We start from the raw sequence: 18,132 nt of genomic DNA, 5'->3' as shown, positions 1-18,132 counted from the left end.
CTTCATTTCTTTTATGAAATATTTCTAAGTTAGAACATTTCGACAAAAATAAATATATTCAATGATCGGATAATAACTATACACCTAAAATGAAAAAAAAAAAATCATCAGAAAAAAGAATGAAATTTTTTAATTATAAATTGCTAAAAGTTTACATATTTAACCTTTTGATTTAATATAATCCTTTTTGAATTAATTTTAATATAATTTGCACGCGAGTATATAAATTCAAAAATGGAAAATCAACTTGAAAGTATATGCATACACGCGCACACTGCCGACTGCACCCATCCTGTGTACGACGAAGATGAAGCAAGCTTCCTTCGCTATTGCGACCTCAATATTCGCGGGTCCGCAAGCTCAAACGCTTTTTTCTCTCAATTTTCTTTCTCACACCCTCATTGCAACAGAGATTCAGAAATTAAATTAAATGGAGAAAAAGTTCTTCATCCTCTGGGGGAGTTATTGATTCTATCCAAAGGTACGTACAGCAGATGTCGGACTATATCTGTTTTTTAATTGCAGATTGATAAAAGTTTCTAGTAGAAATCACTTGGGATGAATCTTATTATCAAAGGAATAGTGGAGAACGTATGCATGCATAATATGATCATAGTTATGAGACGATGATATTGGTTCACCTGAATGCCTCTGCCGTTGACAGAATGGCTGTGTCGGAATCGGTGATCCAGAAGGTTATGTTCATTAATCTGGTGTTACGTAGCAGAATGTACGGTGCGTGGTTGTTTGGATTTACAGTATGCGGAATTGCTGTTGTACTGTATATGTAAATGGTGTCGGATATCAACGTAGCTAGCTTTTGTTTAACTAAATGGTGTGTAGATAGATAGCGATCTTGGGGAGAAACTGTAATGGGACTAGAGATATATCGCTGCGACAGCCAACACAACATCTACTGCAAACCATGAAGACATCACTGCATTTTTATTGTTCTTGTTTAGAACTGACGTGATACAATTAGGTGTTGGGCTTTGAATTATTAGTTTTGGTTATGTTCTTCAGGGAATATTGAGAAGTACAAGGGAAAATGTCCAGTTTTGTGGGTGTTTTTGTTTCTGATTCTTGGCTTCAGAGTCAATTCACTCAATTCGAGCTGCTCACCCTCAATTCCAAAGTATGCACTGACTAGTTGTGTTTTAGTGGTGTTGTTACTTGTGTTTTTAAATATAATGAGGTCACTGTTTTCATCCTACAGTTTATCTCAACAAGGAAGCAGTATGGGAAGGTTACATTGGAAGTTTTACCACCAGTGATGGTTAAGCTGAAGGCTATTGCAGAGACCTTGACACAGGATGAAATCAAGGACATCTTAAGTGAGTCCTCTTCTGATTTGGGCGATGAAATCAATTTTGAATCCTTCCTTTGGGTACGTATTTTAGAAAGCAGCAATATACTAGTTGTATCCTAACTAACCAAAAGGTAAAGCATTTATGTAGGCAAGCTGATCTTATATCTTGTTTGTTCTGTTTCACGGATGATGGATTGGATTTATGATTCAGGCATATTTGGACCTACAAGCTCGAGCCACGGAGAAAAAGGGTCATTCCAAAACTCTGTCCCCATTTCTTAAAACTTCATCTTCATTCCTCAAAGCTCCAACAACTACTCTTCGTCATACAATCAGTGAATTGGAGAAGTCCTCTTACGTTAGCCACATCAATAGCTATCTCAAAGAAGATCGATTCTTGAAGAAATATCTTCCAATTGATCCATCAACCAATGCTCTCTTTGACCTTGCCAAGGATTGTGTTCTACTATGGTACTGAAAGAGGACCCACCTAGTAAATTTTTCAGGAGTAGTATCTTTCCAAATGCATCCATACGTGGAGATGCACCCAAATAAGCTGACAAGAGTGGCACTTCTGATTTTTTTGACCTATTTATGCAGTAAGCTCATTAATGTGGCTGTTCCTGGTACTATTGATGAGCGGGCTATTAATACCAAGGGTGATTTAAATCCATGGGAGAGGAATGAGAACCATACGTTGTGACTCAATTCTGCAAAAGCAATCGGATGCACTGTCGTTAATATTGGCACACAAGACCTTGTTGAAGCAAGGGTAAGCAAACTACTGCTAATTATATTTAGGAATTTCAGCAAATGTTACTCACTTGTGCAGTGAATTTGACGACCATAATCTTCTCATTTATAATGCAGCCTCATCTAGTTCTTGGGTTGATTACTCAAATAGTCAAGGTAAATCAAATGATCTCAATTACATTTTTGTGAATTACACAGTGAATCCAGACATTGCATATTAAATTCCATTGCTTTTAATGCATTCAGATACAACTGTTAGCCGATCTTAATTTGAAGAAGACTCCTCAACTTGTTGAGCTGGTGGAGGATAGCAAGGTAACAAGCAGACCACGAGTTTTGACTTAATTAACCCATGACCTGATAGCCAAATCACTGTATTATTTTGCGTGCCTCAAAATTGTTGTTGCAAAATGTAGGATGTGGAAGAAGACTCTTCTCGACCATTTGCGAGAGAAAGTGCTGTTGAAATGGATGAATTTTCATCTGAAAAAAGCTGGATACAAGAAGTCAGTTACTAATTTTTCGTCTGATTTAAAAGTAGTACACGATTATAGGTCTGTTTTTCTTATTAAATAACTTCTTTCCTGTTCTTCGAGTATCAATCAAAGAATACCAAATGTGCGTCGACTGGCAATGGTTCATCACTTTGAGGACATAGAGCGAGATTGAAATAGACTTGTGTTTGTGAATTACACAAAATTAGTTATCCCTTGCATTAAGGGGCTCCTATCGGCTATCACCGTGTGTTAAATAAATTGTGGTACTTTCTGTCTAAGATGGTATCAGTTTCATTATATTTGTAGGATGGAGAAGCGTAGCACACTTGCTCAATGCTCTTGCCCCGGAACTTGAGACAACCAAGGCACTGGAGGCAAAGATCCTAATGAAAGAGCAGATTTGATACTTGAGCAAGCAGAGAAACTGGATTGTAAACGATATGTTACCCCAAAGGACATTGTTGAGGGCTCGCCAAACTTAAATCTTGCATTTGTTGCTCAATTATTTCAACACAGGTTAGACTGGAGGTTAACTAATGCTACCACGTGGAAATTTTGCTCCTATTTGTCTTTCCAGTTATTTTGGGTAATGTCGTTTTATTTTCAATACACCATGTACGCTTTTGAGAACAAATCCCTTCCAAGATTCAAAATTAACGACAATAATCTTTACAAATTACCTGTCACAACAAGTATAGTGGAACCATAGAACGTATGGTTCACACTAGTTTTAGCATGTAGAAATGCTTGTTCCATAAAGTTCTAATTTCAGTACAAATTCCTGATCCAAATTTCTTCTAACATTCTTTTTTGTTCCGGGTAGTTATATGTTTAAAAATGCTGTTTTTCGTTGCTCGTTTTATTTTTGTTAAAGAAATGGTCTCTCTGTGGACAACAAGAAGATTTCATATGCTGAGATGATGACAGATGATGCTCAAACTTCACGGGAAGAGAGATGCTTTCGGCTGTGGACAACAGCCTTGGAATTGACACATATGTCAACAACGTATTTGAGGATGTCAGGACGGGGTAACGCGTACATTTCTCTGTTAAGTTTTGCATTTTGCATTATGGTCATTCCTCTTGCATGCAGATGGGTTCTTTTGGAAGTGCTTGACAAAACTTCTCGTGGATCTGTAAATTGGAAACAGGCTACAAAACCCCCTATTCTGATGCCCTTCAGGAAGGTTGAAAACTGCAACCAAGTAATAAGTATTGGGAAGGAATTGCGCTTCTCCCTCGTGAATGTAGCTGGAAACGATATTGTCCAGGGAAACAAGAAACTTATATTAGGTAAGGCTGCTTGAACTTGCTATGTTGTTGGAAGCAGTTGAAATTTTACAATGTCTATAACACCTTTATGAATGCCTTTTCGGATTTCATCGGTGAATATGAAGGGAATGAAACGTACAAAGACCAACTTTTTAAAAGCATGCTTGGTTCTGTAAGAAAGTCACTTAGCATCACGAATATGCTCTTTTTTAGCCTTTTAACACCTGAGTTACACCTTCACAAATTAATCAGTCCTCTTTCTGCCAGCTTTTCTATGGCAGTTAATGAGATTCACTATGCTCCAATTATTAAAAAATTTGAGATCTCATTCCCAAGGAAAGGAGATTACAGATGATGACATACTTTATTGGGCAAACGGCACAGTTAAGAAATCCGGTAGAGAATCACAAATTGACAGCTTCAAGGTAATGACAAAACATCGATCACAACAATAGCATCAGTTCACTATAACACCTTTATGTAAATCTTTTTGTCATACTGGCAGGATAAAACACACACTTGCAAATGGGATTTTCTTTCTTGAGCTGTTAAGTGCTGTGGAGCCTAGGGTCGTTAACTGGAGCCTTGTAACAAAGGGGGGAACTGGTGAGCAAGTTTTTTTGGATCGCCCTTGTGACAGAAGGCAAAAAGGCTATACCTGATATTGTTTCATGGAACTGAAAGTGGGTATAATTGCAAATGCAGACGAGGATAAGAAGTTAAATGCGACATATATAATCAGTGTTTCCCGAAAGCTTGGATGCTCCATATTTTTACTGCCTGAGGACATTATGGAGGTTAGTATATGTACTATACAGTTTGATGTGCAATCAGTTCGTTTATTCCAAATGACAAAAACTAAGCATTCCAAAATTTTATGACAAAAATAATATATTCTTTTGATATGCAGGTGAACCAGAAAATGATATTAACTTTGGCAGCAAGCATCATGTATTGGAGCCTGCAACGAAAGGTTGATGGATTTGATCACCCAAAAACCACCAATGAAGGTGACAAAACTCCGGATGCATCTACAGGTGGCGATAGCCAAGACATGCCAACAGGTTAACATTGGTAATTCAGCATCATCTAGTGAAGATTCAATGTCTAAACGAAGCGCTGCGATTTTTTGCATCCTAAGATTGTATTAGGTATATATGTCCCAGCAGCAAACGGGGCAAAAAAGAGATCCAGCAAACTTAATCATATGTTGCTACATTCTTTACGACTTTTAGAAACAGGTCAGATTTATCCATTACTTTCGTACAAACAATCTATACAAAAGAGAACCAGATGCTATTCACAGTGTTATGTGAAATTTATTTGCGATACATATATCAGAAACGATATATTTAATTAAACATGAAATATAATTTGAACTTATTCTAATTTCTTTCATACAACAAAATCTATGGTTTATTTATGATATATAAAAGCTTGGGAATAAGTACAATCACATTGTATACTAACATTTCTCGGGCTTCATGATAACCCATGATTTCTTCAAAAAATTTAAATGGACAACTCAGATACACCAATTTTCTCATGCTCTGCCATAAGCATCAGCATCTCGAGTTGCTTGTCGAAAAGCAATGCACTTTCGTCCCTCTTGTCAAGTTCAGCACCTTCAGACTCAAGCCATTTCTCTCGCAAATGGTCGAGAAGATTTCCCTCAACTGTGTTCGCTTCAGCTCCTGGAGCACTTGGAGCTGTTGTTCGAAGAGTTGGATCACCAGATGGGGCTGGAAGAGTAAGGAGCATTGCAAGAAAATCCAGAGTCTCAGCAAACGTCTCAAAGTTGTTCGCCATGGAATCTAGAAAATATTCACGAATATTTGATACACCATAGCTTCATAAGACAAAAATTTGCCTCAGAAATATCAAAATTAGATGCATGAACAATATTTCATAAGCTGCATATAATAAAAGAAACTGGGTTTAAAAATGAGGATAGAAATATTTGGTGGACATAGAAGTCTCCGGCATATCTTGAAATAACCATGGTATGTATCTCCATATAACGAATAACCCATGACCTAAATTCTTCATTCAACATTAGCAATAAAAATTGTGTCCCATTGTATTTTAGTTATTGAATAATCCTCAAGAAACATATTAGTATATCATCGATGTACATTTTGTTCAACTAACATAATATGCAATAATGATTACAAAGAAGAGGACACAGACAAAACCACCTCGCAGTATATCTATCAAGAAACTGAGAGACAACGAAAAGAAAAGGTAAGGAGGAAACATACATGTCAGATAAAATCAACCAATGGCACAATTCTGCTGGTGAAACCGTTTCTAGTTGTGAGAGCAATGCATCAGCTACCGCACGTTTAAGAAGAAATAGCAGATATCTTGAGGCAGCATCAAGAATTTCTTCAGCCTGCAAAATTAAATACTAAAATAACACGATCGAAACATAAAAAGGTCCAGCAATTAGAGATTATGATTAGCTTGTTTTGTCCTTTTCATCCACTTTGAAGGTGTAGGAGAAACAAACCTGATCAAGGTCTATGCCTGTCAGACCATCAGTATACCTGAATAAAAATAATATTATCAAGATGGAAGTCATATAGATTAACAACGAGAGGGAGAATCGGGGTGTTGAATAAGGTGGTCTCGACTATAGACTGCTTCTTTCAGAAGTGGATTTATATTGAATACCAAATCATTTTAAAGGGTGATTCCTATGAAGAGCCCACAAAAACACGTAGGATGATGATATGGAAGGCAGAACAATTATCAGGAGCATCAAGGTAAAAAGGGGTAACGACATGTATCGATTCGATGAAAAGAATCAATGACGAAAATGCAACAAATGAAATCAATTCCTGTCCCTCACAGTTACAACAAGCCGTCATCCATAACTCAAGTAAACAATCAACCATGAATATACACTTACTAGAGTTTTATTAGTATTATTACTCTCAAGCATATTTGAGAAGGCTGAAAGAATGAGAAGAAAAACCTACATGTATTCTATTATTATCTCCAAAGCCTCTGTGCTCAGATCATGTTCTGCAACACATGGTAGATTACCATCATTTAACTGACCCCTCTCTCTTCAAGAGAATTAGTCATGTGAGATAATTGTGCTTTAAAGTATTCAGATCTTAATGCTAAGATGGCTTGATGGCAGCGGAATAACTTCTTCTCCACCCTTACACAAACATCTGCAAGATCATCTTCTGAATAATCCACATGTGTTGAATCAACTAGAGATACGTCACCATTAACAGTATATTCTAGGTATTGTCCTCCAGATGACTGGCAAGACAGACTTGAAGGAGTTTACTCAATGCAGCAGGAAGACTATCTTCTTCAGGAAGAGAAAGGCCCTGCAAGATAAACCCTTTCTGGGAGTTGTCTATTTCTCTGAAGGCTTTGTAATCAGCGTGCCTCTGATGAACTATCTCTTTTTCATGAAGTCCTTGTGAAGAATGGCACTTACAAACTCTGCATATTCTAACAAGATCCTCCATGTTATCCATGGCAATCTCTATCCTATCAGAATAAAAGAAATGGAGAAGGCTAAAAAGATATGGATAAGAGAGTTTTTCCCCTGAAAATCGAACTTCCTTTTTTTCTTTCCAATCAGCTAGAAATTTTTTCCTAAAGAAAGGAGAACGTGCACTCAAGATGACTCTGTGTGCTTCAATAGGTCTTCCTTGCACATAAAATACAATATCCGGGGGAGAGTAGCTGGAACTTGATGCTCCATTGGATGAATTACCTACCATTCCATGTTGAATCACTAAATAATAAGCACTCCTAGTCTATAACAATGTTTTTCCAATCAGAATAACATCATATTTATATGAGTTCAGAACTTATGCTTCTAGAGCAATATAAAAAATAAACTCTGCATCCTTCTATAGAGCTGAATTTCTTACAAAACAGCAAGAGCATCGAAGATCAACTTTCTATGGCAAAAATCCATAGGTTACCAAAATAGCTACTGAAATATGATAAGCAAATAGTTCAGTAAACAGAAACGGAATAACTGGAAGTCTAATCCAGTCAATCTAACAAGGTAGTGTTCTAGAAGAGAACCGCGAACACAATAGCCATCAAAGAAACAGAGCACATCACTTAAAAAAGCACCTCCATTGTAATATACTCAAGTTATCATTGCGAATGATTCAGTTAATGTGAAGTTTGTCACTTGAAATGCCCAATCATATTCTAAATACAATAACTAACGTAACAAAGATGCAATCTTTAACTCAGTCAAACCTGGTAAAGGAGTAGAAGGATTGAGATTATCAATGCTGTTAGGCTTGCAAGCTAGAAAGTGTCTCTCAATGCAGCCTGCAACGGCTGGAGAAGCGGCGGTCCCGCCTCAAAGGCCTTTAGCAGCTTGCGAACTTTGAGATTAAGAGCCACGTAGTGCGCCATCAAATGTGTGCTCAGAGCAGATAGCACCACTCTCTAACAGCGTCAGCGCCGCATCTAAGTGCCGCTGTAATCCCATGGATCCCAAGCGTTCACGTTCACCCCGCACTCCAGTAGATACCGGAGCCGCTCGACGTCGCCAGCTCGAGAAGCCTCGAAAACGTCGCCGTATGAAACCTTCTTCAGTGGCATTGACGAGTCGAAATCCTCCGCCTCCAGCTCAATCTCCTCCAGTAGCTCAGACATGTTTATCTACGGACGAATTTTCCCACAAATTTTCGTTTTTATCAACAAATTTTTACCGTAATTATCTGAATGATTGCAAAGATGATTAATTTACAGTTCCGAAATTGAAATCGAACAAATTCTCTCCCGTGGATGGAATTTGAGAAAACGAACAAGACAGCGAAGATTTTCTGCGCCGGGAAGGTGAAACGGCCCAATTGGGTTTTAGAAGCTTTCTTAAAATTCATAAATTAATTCTACAATAATTAATCTTTTTAAAGAAGTTTAAACAACTGAAAACTTGAATAGTTTTATTCAAGTTCGATATTAATTTGAAATCGAAAATTTCGAATTTTTTGTTGGAAAGATTCGAACATATTAGCAAAGTATTTGAAAATAAGTATTCGAATGATTCAAAATTTATTTATTTAATATATAATTATATTATATTAATAAAATATTAAAGTTCGCGAGCGACTCATGAACTAACTAACAAAATAATTTAAGCTTGAGTTCGGTCCGAAAAAAATTCGAACATATTCGAGTTCGGTTCAAATTCATTAAAGTCGAATAAAAATCAAATATTATTCTAACAGACTCGAAAAACTCACGAAACGCCTAAGTTGTTTTACAACCCAAATCTTACTAATTAAAGTTGCTGTAATTACGGAATCATCCTTAAAAAATAATTTTCTTTTTACATATCGACATTAAAATATTTGCATTGACAAATTAATGTATTAATTCGGGTTATTTGTAAATTTTTTTTTTTTTTTTAGAAAAAAATGAGGTGAAGTTAATAATTCTATCCAACACAGATCGCACGCGCATTGAAGTCAATTTGATTTTTTTAATGGTGAGAAAGTATATAATAAAGGACAATATATTTCATATCAATAGATAACGTGACATATACAAAAGTGCACTAGGAATATATTAGTTCTTTAGTCCGCAAGAAAGACATGATTTTCATATGAATGAATCACACGATGTTTATGTACCTCCTGGCTCTTGTGTAAGGTTGAGTTTTCCGATCCATCGGCGAAATACTCGCAATGATACTATCACACTAAAATACCATAGGAACATGCTTTCAATAAAACTATACGTCACTTCAAACACCATTTGATATAAATAACTTCTTAAATCTATCATTTTTTTTATTACTTATATCTACGTTCATATCTTTTCAGAATCTTATCTCACGAGAAAATGCGATTCGGGGACAACGAAGTGGCATGGGGTTTCACGAAGTAACATGGTTCGATACAAATCTTTGGATGGAGAATTAGAGGAATTTAAATGAGCCTTAGATGCCGAGCCATTTGTTGGATAGGCTAATTGCCATGTCTTTGAAGGGATGATCCTTGCAGCAGACTCCAGTAAGCTTGACAAACTAGTTCTTACAGTTTTTAGCGAAAGCCTTTTGCATCAAAATAGTAATAATTCAATAATACCAATGAAAAAGTATGGGTCTATGGGAGTTTTAACCCACTCACATCAAGTGGAAGGAATATTCCTGGACCACTTGGTTTTAACCATTTCTTTTTCTTTTCTTTTTTTTCTTTTTTAAAGAAACTTGGTTTGAACCATTTGATTTAACGTACAACCGATTTTTATCATGTGTTCCAAGGGAAAGTTTGGAATTTGTTTATGGACCAATTTTCAAGTTGACCATTGATTTTGATTTATTAATTTATATCACTAATTTATATCAAATACCTTTTGCCAAAAAAAAAAAAAATTTACTTTCTTGGGTATGTTCAATTCATTAGTGAAAATTTTAACTCTTTCATTTTAGTATTTAAGATTAAGATTAACAAGCTTCTAATTTGAGATATACTCAAATGAAAAACTGAAAAAATATTAGATTTTTTACTTCTTGGATCTTCCGACATAAAAATTTCAATCAAATGGGATCGTTGGATAAAAAAGAGTGGTTGAATTTTTGAATAGAAAGTAATAATTACTAATAAGTAGGGTTGTTTTTCCCAAATTATTATCTATATATTCATCCTCGAAAATAATTACAACCAGGTAGTGACAAAACCAAAGCAAGAAATGCACTATTAACTCTATAAAATCCACGATACACCAATACAAATATCTCATAGGAAACCAAAGATAGAAACTAAGGGGGGTAAAAAAATTAGTACCCTAAATATGTACCGAATGTGTGAATGTAAATCTCTGTCCTCAGAGAAGTATTTCATCGAAGAGGTTGTGTGCATGACCACCGAGTCACATCAATAAAGCGCATCGCATGCTGTCTCTGACTATGAGATGATTGAGCTCAGACGCCTGCGTCAGCTCCGCCGACACCCACATGGCATCGGTTCCACTTATGTGCTGATGCTGCGAGATACAAGAAAGCAGCGTGAACGAAGCTCGTACGATGCCGCAAACGATCCCAGAAAGTATGCCATGGCTCCAACGCGATCTTGATGGTCTTCCGCCAATCCCACCGCCCAAGAAGCTCTCGTCAACCACGCGGGAAGTTTTCTTCATGTTGGGAGAAGTTTCTTGAAACGTACCGCCACTAGTAGAATGAAAGTAAACTAAATCCGGGGCAGAGGGAATGATTTAAAGGAGGGGGGATGTGATAGTGGTAAGAAAGTGGTGGGATTGATAGTGGTTGTGCTTATCAACATCTTGCCTAATTGATTGATGGGTGGATTAGCTTTATAAGGACCATATTTCTTGATTTTTGTTTGGTTTGGGTCCTTATTTTAATTAAATTTTGATACAAAATTTATTGTCTATTACTTATTTCTTTCCCACAAAATGATATCAACATCTAGCCCAATTGACCAATACTATGTTGGCAAAAACTTGTGTGAAACGGTCTAACGGGTCATATTTTGTGAGAAATATATCTTATTTGGGTCATCCATGAAAATGTATTACTTTTTATGCTAAAAATATTACTTTTGTTGTGAATATCGGTAAGGTTGACCCGTCTCACGGATAAAGATTCGTGAGACCGTCTCACAAGAGACATACTCTACTTTGTTTATTCAGTATCGAAATCTTCTTGATGTTTCAAAGTGTGTTCAAATAAATCTCATTTATACGAATGATTAAAAATTAAACATATCAAACACTATGTATAAACAAAATATAATAAATTACATATAATAAATTTATACATTTTTGTTTGGATTATATATCATTGACCAAAGATATCACTAGTTAATAAATTAGGCGTATTAGTGAATTCGATTAAATAAGTATGATATTCTTAGCTGCGAAACCTTTTTCCTTTTATATCCTTGGTGTAAATCAACAAAATTGAGATAACAAGCGTACATAAATCTGAAACATTCTAAAATCTATACCCCTCTTCCAGTACACGAGGGATTGGTTAAACACCCAAAAAAAAAAATCTAAAGAATTAAACTAACTTAAGCCGATTGTGCCGGAGCAGCACACAAGGGTGGGTTCTGTTTCCCGGTGAGCTTAGGCTTGATGTTGTTACATTTGGTGGTGATGGGGCCAAGTTTACCGTCGTATTTGAGATCTATGTCGCCGATCTCGACGTTTTCGCAAGGCTTAGTGCCACTACAAACAAGTGTCACGGCCACTGGATCGTTGCTCGTCCCCCTGATGTTGTTCAATTTAACGTTGCTGATCTTGACCAGCGAAGGTGTCTATACAAAGCAAAACGGGAAAAAAGATACGGTTCAATTGTCACTTTGTCAAAATTGCAATCAAGGGAGAGCAGGGGACGCTTTTGTTTTTAAAATAGCATGTCAAACACAAAAGTTCAATTCTTGTGAGAAAATCTGAAAGATCGTCTGACAAGATTATTACGTCATGTTAAAATTGAATATGTTACATTCCATAGAACATAGAATAGTTAAAAAAGGGAAGCTTGCTTACGTCGAGCTTGCATTGGTTATATGGGCAGTATTCTTGATCAATGACAATAGGATAGGTAACATTGTCCATGATGAGGTCTTCAAACTGCAGATTTGTCACTTGCAAACGGGCTGGAGCCGAGGGCCATGTTTTGATCCTGACCCCATTCATTGTGCTGAGGAAGGTGCAGTTCTTGACATAGATCCCGACCACGTCCTTCTCGGTTTCGGACTTGCCTAGGCTGCCTACGCTAACACCATGTCCCGGCCCACAAACGACGTTCTCCACGTGGACTTCCTCGGTCCCGTCACCGATGGAGACACAATCATCTCCAGTTTTTATGGTCGAGTCTTTGACGTTGATCAATTTGGAACGAGCTATGTGGATGCCGTCAGTGTTCGGGCTCTCGCCCGGTGCGGAGATCGTGAAACGGAGGAAGGTGACGTTTTGGGATCCGATCACGTTCACATGAAAGTTCTTGCTGTCCTTGGTTGTCACGTCGCGGATGATTGAGTTAGTAATGAAATTGAAACTCAGATTCTGCATGTGTGGATTCATTTAAGATGACTGATCATTTTCTTGAAACCAAACATAAGCACATATACCATCTTACTCCAAACATGTTTAAAAGCACAATTTCTTGAGAGTAAGATACGAAATATAAGATGAAACAACATTGCATAACAAATGTTTGAATCAACTCATACATAGTTTGCTTTTAAGTTTAGACACTACGACTTACCAATGGCAATTTAACACATTTCTGGTTCTTGCCACAATCGTTTCTCTTCCAAGCTTCTTGCCCTTGGCCGTCGAAAACACCGCCACCGGAGACGGTCAGATAATCGACGTAATTGATAGTAACCCATTCTCCTTGTTTGTTAGGCATTTGGTTGGGATCTGAAGGAGCTTTCAGATCACCTTGAACTTGAAGTTCAATGGGAGATTTATTAGGTCCTACCAATTTCACTTGGGTCAATTGCCATATCCCTTTTGGAATAACAACTGTGCTTGGGGTTGTTGATCCACATGCCTCCTTCCATGCGTTCGATAAAGCCTAAAAGAAAACCAAATATATTATTTAAATAGAAATCTTGATTTTCTACAAAATAGTTAAATCTCTATTTTTTTTAATTTTTGAAATCAGTTGGCGTATGTATATATTTACCTCACTGATATCTGCATTGGGTTTTGCACCATACTTGGTGATATCAAAAAGTTGGGATTGCACTTTGGCAATACAAGCCAAGAATGCCAAAATGAAGAGAATTTTGCTTATAAAAGTGAGAGCCATTAATATTGTCTGATAGAAATATTTGTATTTTAATTAAAATGGTATTCTTTGTATTGATGCGATTTATAGTGTTAAAAGGGGAAAGTTGCGTGACACAAAACATGTCCTACCAATCCTTCTATTCCTCTCGAGGACCATACGTAGGAGTGTAGGAAGTTATGGTTTCTTGGTTTGATTTTCATTTGCCAAGAAAATAGCATCAGACAACTCCGGCACATAACGTCACAGTATTACTAATTATTATTGGCAAAAACTTGTGTGAGACGATCTCACGGGTCATATTTTGTGAGACGGATCTCTTATTTGGGTCATCCATGAAAAAATATTACTTTTTATACTAGGAGTACTACTTTTTATTGTGAATATCGGTAGGGTTGACCCGTCTCACAGATAAAGACTCGTGAGACCGTCTCACAAGATACCTACTCATTATTATTATTTAAAAAAACACGAAGTAATAAAAAAATAATATAAATATTTGACTATTTCAGCATTTCTTCACCAGACGCTTGAGATTTTTAGTGAAGAAAATTGAATTTATTTAGTAATCATAACCGATTTATACTGATAAACTTTGTATAGTTTGACTTCATGTTTTAACATGTAAAAAAGAACGACACACTTCATATTTTTCAATTTGAACCTTTACAACATTAATATTTACCGGAGAAGGTATTGATTGAATAATGTAAGACACTTATATTGTGATATTATCGTAAATTTGTTCAACACTAATATTAAATTGCATAATAGATTCTTTACACGCTTACATGCATAAAAATGCAAAGATTCATATACTGTTGCATGAATTTATTTGTATATGTGAGCCTGTATGTAGATGTGTATATGTATTGGTGCAATCATAACTTAATATCAGATAAAATGAAAGAAACAACATAATGGGAGTGCATTAAAAATTGGATCTTCACCATATTTCTCATAACATCAACACAGGGGCATCTAAAAACTTCTGCAGCTCTGTATTTAGCCAAAGTGATTTTTGGATATCAGAATATTAAGTGAGAGTGTATATTTTTGTCAAAAATTAATGGCTCTAACCACAAGTATTTTTGTGGGTTAGGAATGAGAGACGGTACTACCGATTAGTTGATGCAGTTCCTTACTCTGGGATTCTGTAATCCGTAATTCCAGGGTAACCTGTGCAACATACAATGAGGGTATCAACACCCAAAATTCGACTATTTATTCAACGGAGAAGCTATAATTCTATTTGCTAACTGCAACCGAGTTTATATATATTTTACTCCAGGTAAATAAAAATGAACTCTCTGTAAAGTGCTTTGAAAGAAGGGCGTGGGCATATGGATGCTCTTTAATGCAGTAAATTCACTTAGGAAGCCATACTAGTAAAGTTGGCTAGTATTTTGATCATGCAAGCAAACAAAAAAATGGAATAAAAATGACAAGTTAAGAAAAAAAGTAATTTACATCATGCGATCATTGTTCTGCCTTGCCACGGAATCCATTAATCAATTAAAATAATGACATATCAAAGAAGGACAAGGAAGAAACATAGAAAATAAGTGAAAAATAGTTCATTGTTGTGATGATGGATTGCAAAATGATAACTAATGAATTTGCGTTTTGGCTTAAATGAGTAACATACGATAAAACTAGTATAGTCGCGTCATTCAAAAATTTCTCAAGATGAAGATAAAATTTCAGTGCCCACCTCTTTGAAAATCTCACTATATGAAGTCTTCTTGAATTCCTAGAGAAGAATGAAATGTTGCGTTAACCAGCCATGCATTTACAAGTTAACAAAAATTTTGTATATCTAACGAGACAATCTGATATAAGCTGTAAAATAAGATAAAAAGAAGTAAATATCTCCCAAAAGTTCATTATGCTGCAATTCAACTTGAAGTCTTCTTGTTAGCGTAAGCCTGAGTGCACCTGTGAGTATGAACTTGAATTTTAATTGAGAGAGAGAATCACCAATTTCTGGAATAGATTAAGAGAAGCATCATTTGATTCTCCAATCTTTGCACGAAAGATGAGAATGCCAAAATTTTTAACTGCAAATTCCATCATAAGCAGGACTGACTCCTTCGCAAGTTCTTTGCCACGACCGGAAGAGAAGTTTGTGGTGAAATTTATAGCATGCAGGGAAGATGAATGCAAATGAATGATGTATAGAATTCATTATAAATTATTTCGAATTTACAAAGAGAATAATTGCAGAGAGAGAGGGGGAGAGAGGAATGGAGAGTAAATAAAGTTGACATTAAGAATAATAGCAAAATTTGAAAATTAAGGTGAACTGATCTTAATTCTTCTGTTGTCCAAGTGAACATATTTATAGAAATGTGTTTACCTTATACGACAAGGAATACTTACCTTTATTCAAATTTCTCATCATTGAGTACTTTCAGTTTTAAGGTTATGAAGATGCGTCCATCTCTCAAATTTTAAGCTTTTAACTTTGTTCATATTTTTCATCATTGGGAACAGTTTACTTTTCACTTTCACGGTTATGAAGAATCGCCAAGTTCTTAAAGTATTAAGCTCTACCAAAAATTCAACCTCGGAATCAAGCTTTATGCCTTTGAAGGAATCTCAAAACCTATGACTATGAGTCTATGACCCTTCTTTTTTCTTTCATAATCCACCTTTCTTCTTTAACCAAACTAAAGGCATATCAATTTCCTACAGAAAGAGATGCATAAATATCCACTTTAAGAGAATTGTTTCCGTGAGTTATTCATAAATACTTGTATTCCAAGTATCATTGTCGCGAACTTAGTCAAAGTCTTGAAAACAGTGTAAAAAACAGAAGCTGGAGACTTATTGATTTGTATAATGTAAAATAAGTGAAGAAAATAGTTATACCTTTTACTTTCAGCAATCATTATTTCTATTTCCGCTATGTGAGAATCATACAAGTCATTCATAAATATATTTACATCACCAACCATGGCTGAAAAAAGCACTATGGAAAGTAAGTATGCAATAGTATGCACGAGGAACGAACCAAGGAAAATTACAAAGCACCTTCACCTATCAATATCAGATTTGAAAGCGTTCTTCTTCTTGTAGAGAAATAAAATCTATAACCAATTCTGCACTATATTCTTTTTCCTACAGTCACGCAATACCATTGTTCTTGTCCTTGCTCTATAACATGCAGCGAACAGAGTTAAATAACAGAACACAAGGTCTATAAAATATCATCATCATCATACTAGTGCCACAGATAGCACAACTTAAATAACAATTAGCTAGAAGGTACCATACTTAAATAATAATTAGCTAGTAGGTACTATCCAATATGAATCGATCCATGAAACTTTAGCTGCATTAAAATAATATTTGCATCTAATTCTTAAAGATCAAGGGTAATTACAGAAAAAAAAACCATATATATTAGTAAAATGACCTTGTGTATAGGGTTGTCCATGAATGAAATCTCCAACAATTAATTCTTTGCCCAGCACTATGAAGGTATGCTCTGCAATCAAAACCCCATTACAAAAAAGTCAATCTTTTCCACCTATTCTTCTCATAATTCCAAACAAAAATAAAAAAATTAGATGTAGCAATTACATTACAAATCAGGCAATAATAAAATATATATGAAAACAAATGATTGAATTGAAGAGTCAAATGTTACTCTACTTAAAGTATCTTGGCTCCAGGAAAGCTGCATTTCATATTCTTGGTCTAGCGTGAGAGGTTCAGATGCTGTGGCTTGAAGGATGCCGGGGTCTTGCATCCACGCATGGTACCTGGGCACATGCTCTTTCATGTATGGTACCAGTATCACTCTTTCTCCAACCAAGCTCAGCTTCATTTTATATTTTCTGTTAGAAATCACCCACCAGAAGATAAGAATAAACTTTTAACTTTGTGATTGGATAACTGGAATCTAAACTGTTGAAACTGTGTTCAAATTTAAGTATTCTTGATAAGTGATAATTGTTGGAGACAGTTTAAACCCAAGAAATAGCTTCAACAGAAAAAAAAAAAACAAACGGTTAATTTAAGTGGGGCATTTGATCGAACAGTTGGTATACATGGCGATGAGTACTGAATACAGCCAAGTAAAAAAGGCGTTCAAATGAGACCGATGGCTTGGCCCAATGGTCTCATCAGATTTTCCCAGATATTGAATAAAGTTCGAGTCTTTCTCTCCCTAGATTAAGATATAAAAAAAAGACGTTCAAATCTCGAGACCGTGCTTTGACCTAAGTGGTCTCACCTACTTTCTCACTGTAAATGAGTGGCTCAAATTCGAACCCTCTCCACCTCATAGCTTAGAAATTAAAAAAAAAAAAAAACGTCGATCAAATCTCGAGATGTGTTTTAATTTTTTCTACAAATTCCTTAAATTATTAATATCATTTTTCTAAACATACTATTATTAATTTATTTATGTTTTATTTCAATAAACAACTTCAGTTAAACAATCCGTGGTTTACATAGAACCTAAAAACAAGATTAACATTACAAATACGAGATTGAACTTATCCAATTAGATGCTGCCAACAAAA

General features: G+C 35.8%; 2 protein-coding genes and 2 pseudogenes across 2 annotated transcripts; 1 reads left to right on the top strand and 3 right to left on the bottom strand.

Annotated features, from left to right (window-relative positions):
• Positions 1-361: 361 nt before the first annotated feature.
• LOC140968986 (fimbrin-5-like) lies at positions 362-4,977 on the top strand (annotated as a pseudogene).
• Positions 4,978-5,173: 196 nt separating this feature from the next.
• Positions 5,174-8,701, bottom strand: LOC140968985 (BTB/POZ domain-containing protein At2g04740-like; annotated as a pseudogene).
• A 3,008-nt stretch (positions 8,702-11,709) lies between these two features.
• LOC140968940 (polygalacturonase-like) lies at positions 11,710-13,675 on the bottom strand. The gene is made up of 4 exons (XM_073430117.1): positions 13,493-13,675; positions 13,067-13,381; positions 12,346-12,864; positions 11,710-12,113 (listed from the first exon to the last, which is right to left on the bottom strand). Exons 1-4 carry the CDS (start codon positions 13,616-13,618, stop codon positions 11,868-11,870), a joined length of 1,206 nt encoding a protein of 401 aa, XP_073286218.1. The 5' UTR covers positions 13,619-13,675; the 3' UTR covers positions 11,710-11,867.
• A 747-nt stretch (positions 13,676-14,422) lies between these two features.
• Positions 14,423-17,706, bottom strand: LOC140968936 (GCN5-related N-acetyltransferase 9-like). Its single transcript, XM_073430113.1, has 6 exons — positions 17,258-17,706; positions 17,019-17,090; positions 16,473-16,559; positions 15,578-15,711; positions 15,312-15,350; positions 14,423-14,776 (listed from the first exon to the last, which is right to left on the bottom strand). Exons 1-6 carry the CDS (start codon positions 17,430-17,432, stop codon positions 14,696-14,698), a joined length of 588 nt encoding a protein of 195 aa, XP_073286214.1. The 5' UTR covers positions 17,433-17,706; the 3' UTR covers positions 14,423-14,695.
• Between the last annotated feature and the right edge of the window lie 426 nt (positions 17,707-18,132).

This window comes from Primulina huaijiensis, unplaced genomic scaffold, assembly GCF_012295235.1.
Source record: "Primulina huaijiensis isolate GDHJ02 unplaced genomic scaffold, ASM1229523v2 scaffold38877, whole genome shotgun sequence".
Classification (NCBI taxonomy): domain Eukaryota; kingdom Viridiplantae; phylum Streptophyta; class Magnoliopsida; order Lamiales; family Gesneriaceae; genus Primulina; species Primulina huaijiensis.
This window is presented reverse-complemented; position numbering and strand designations above follow the sequence as displayed.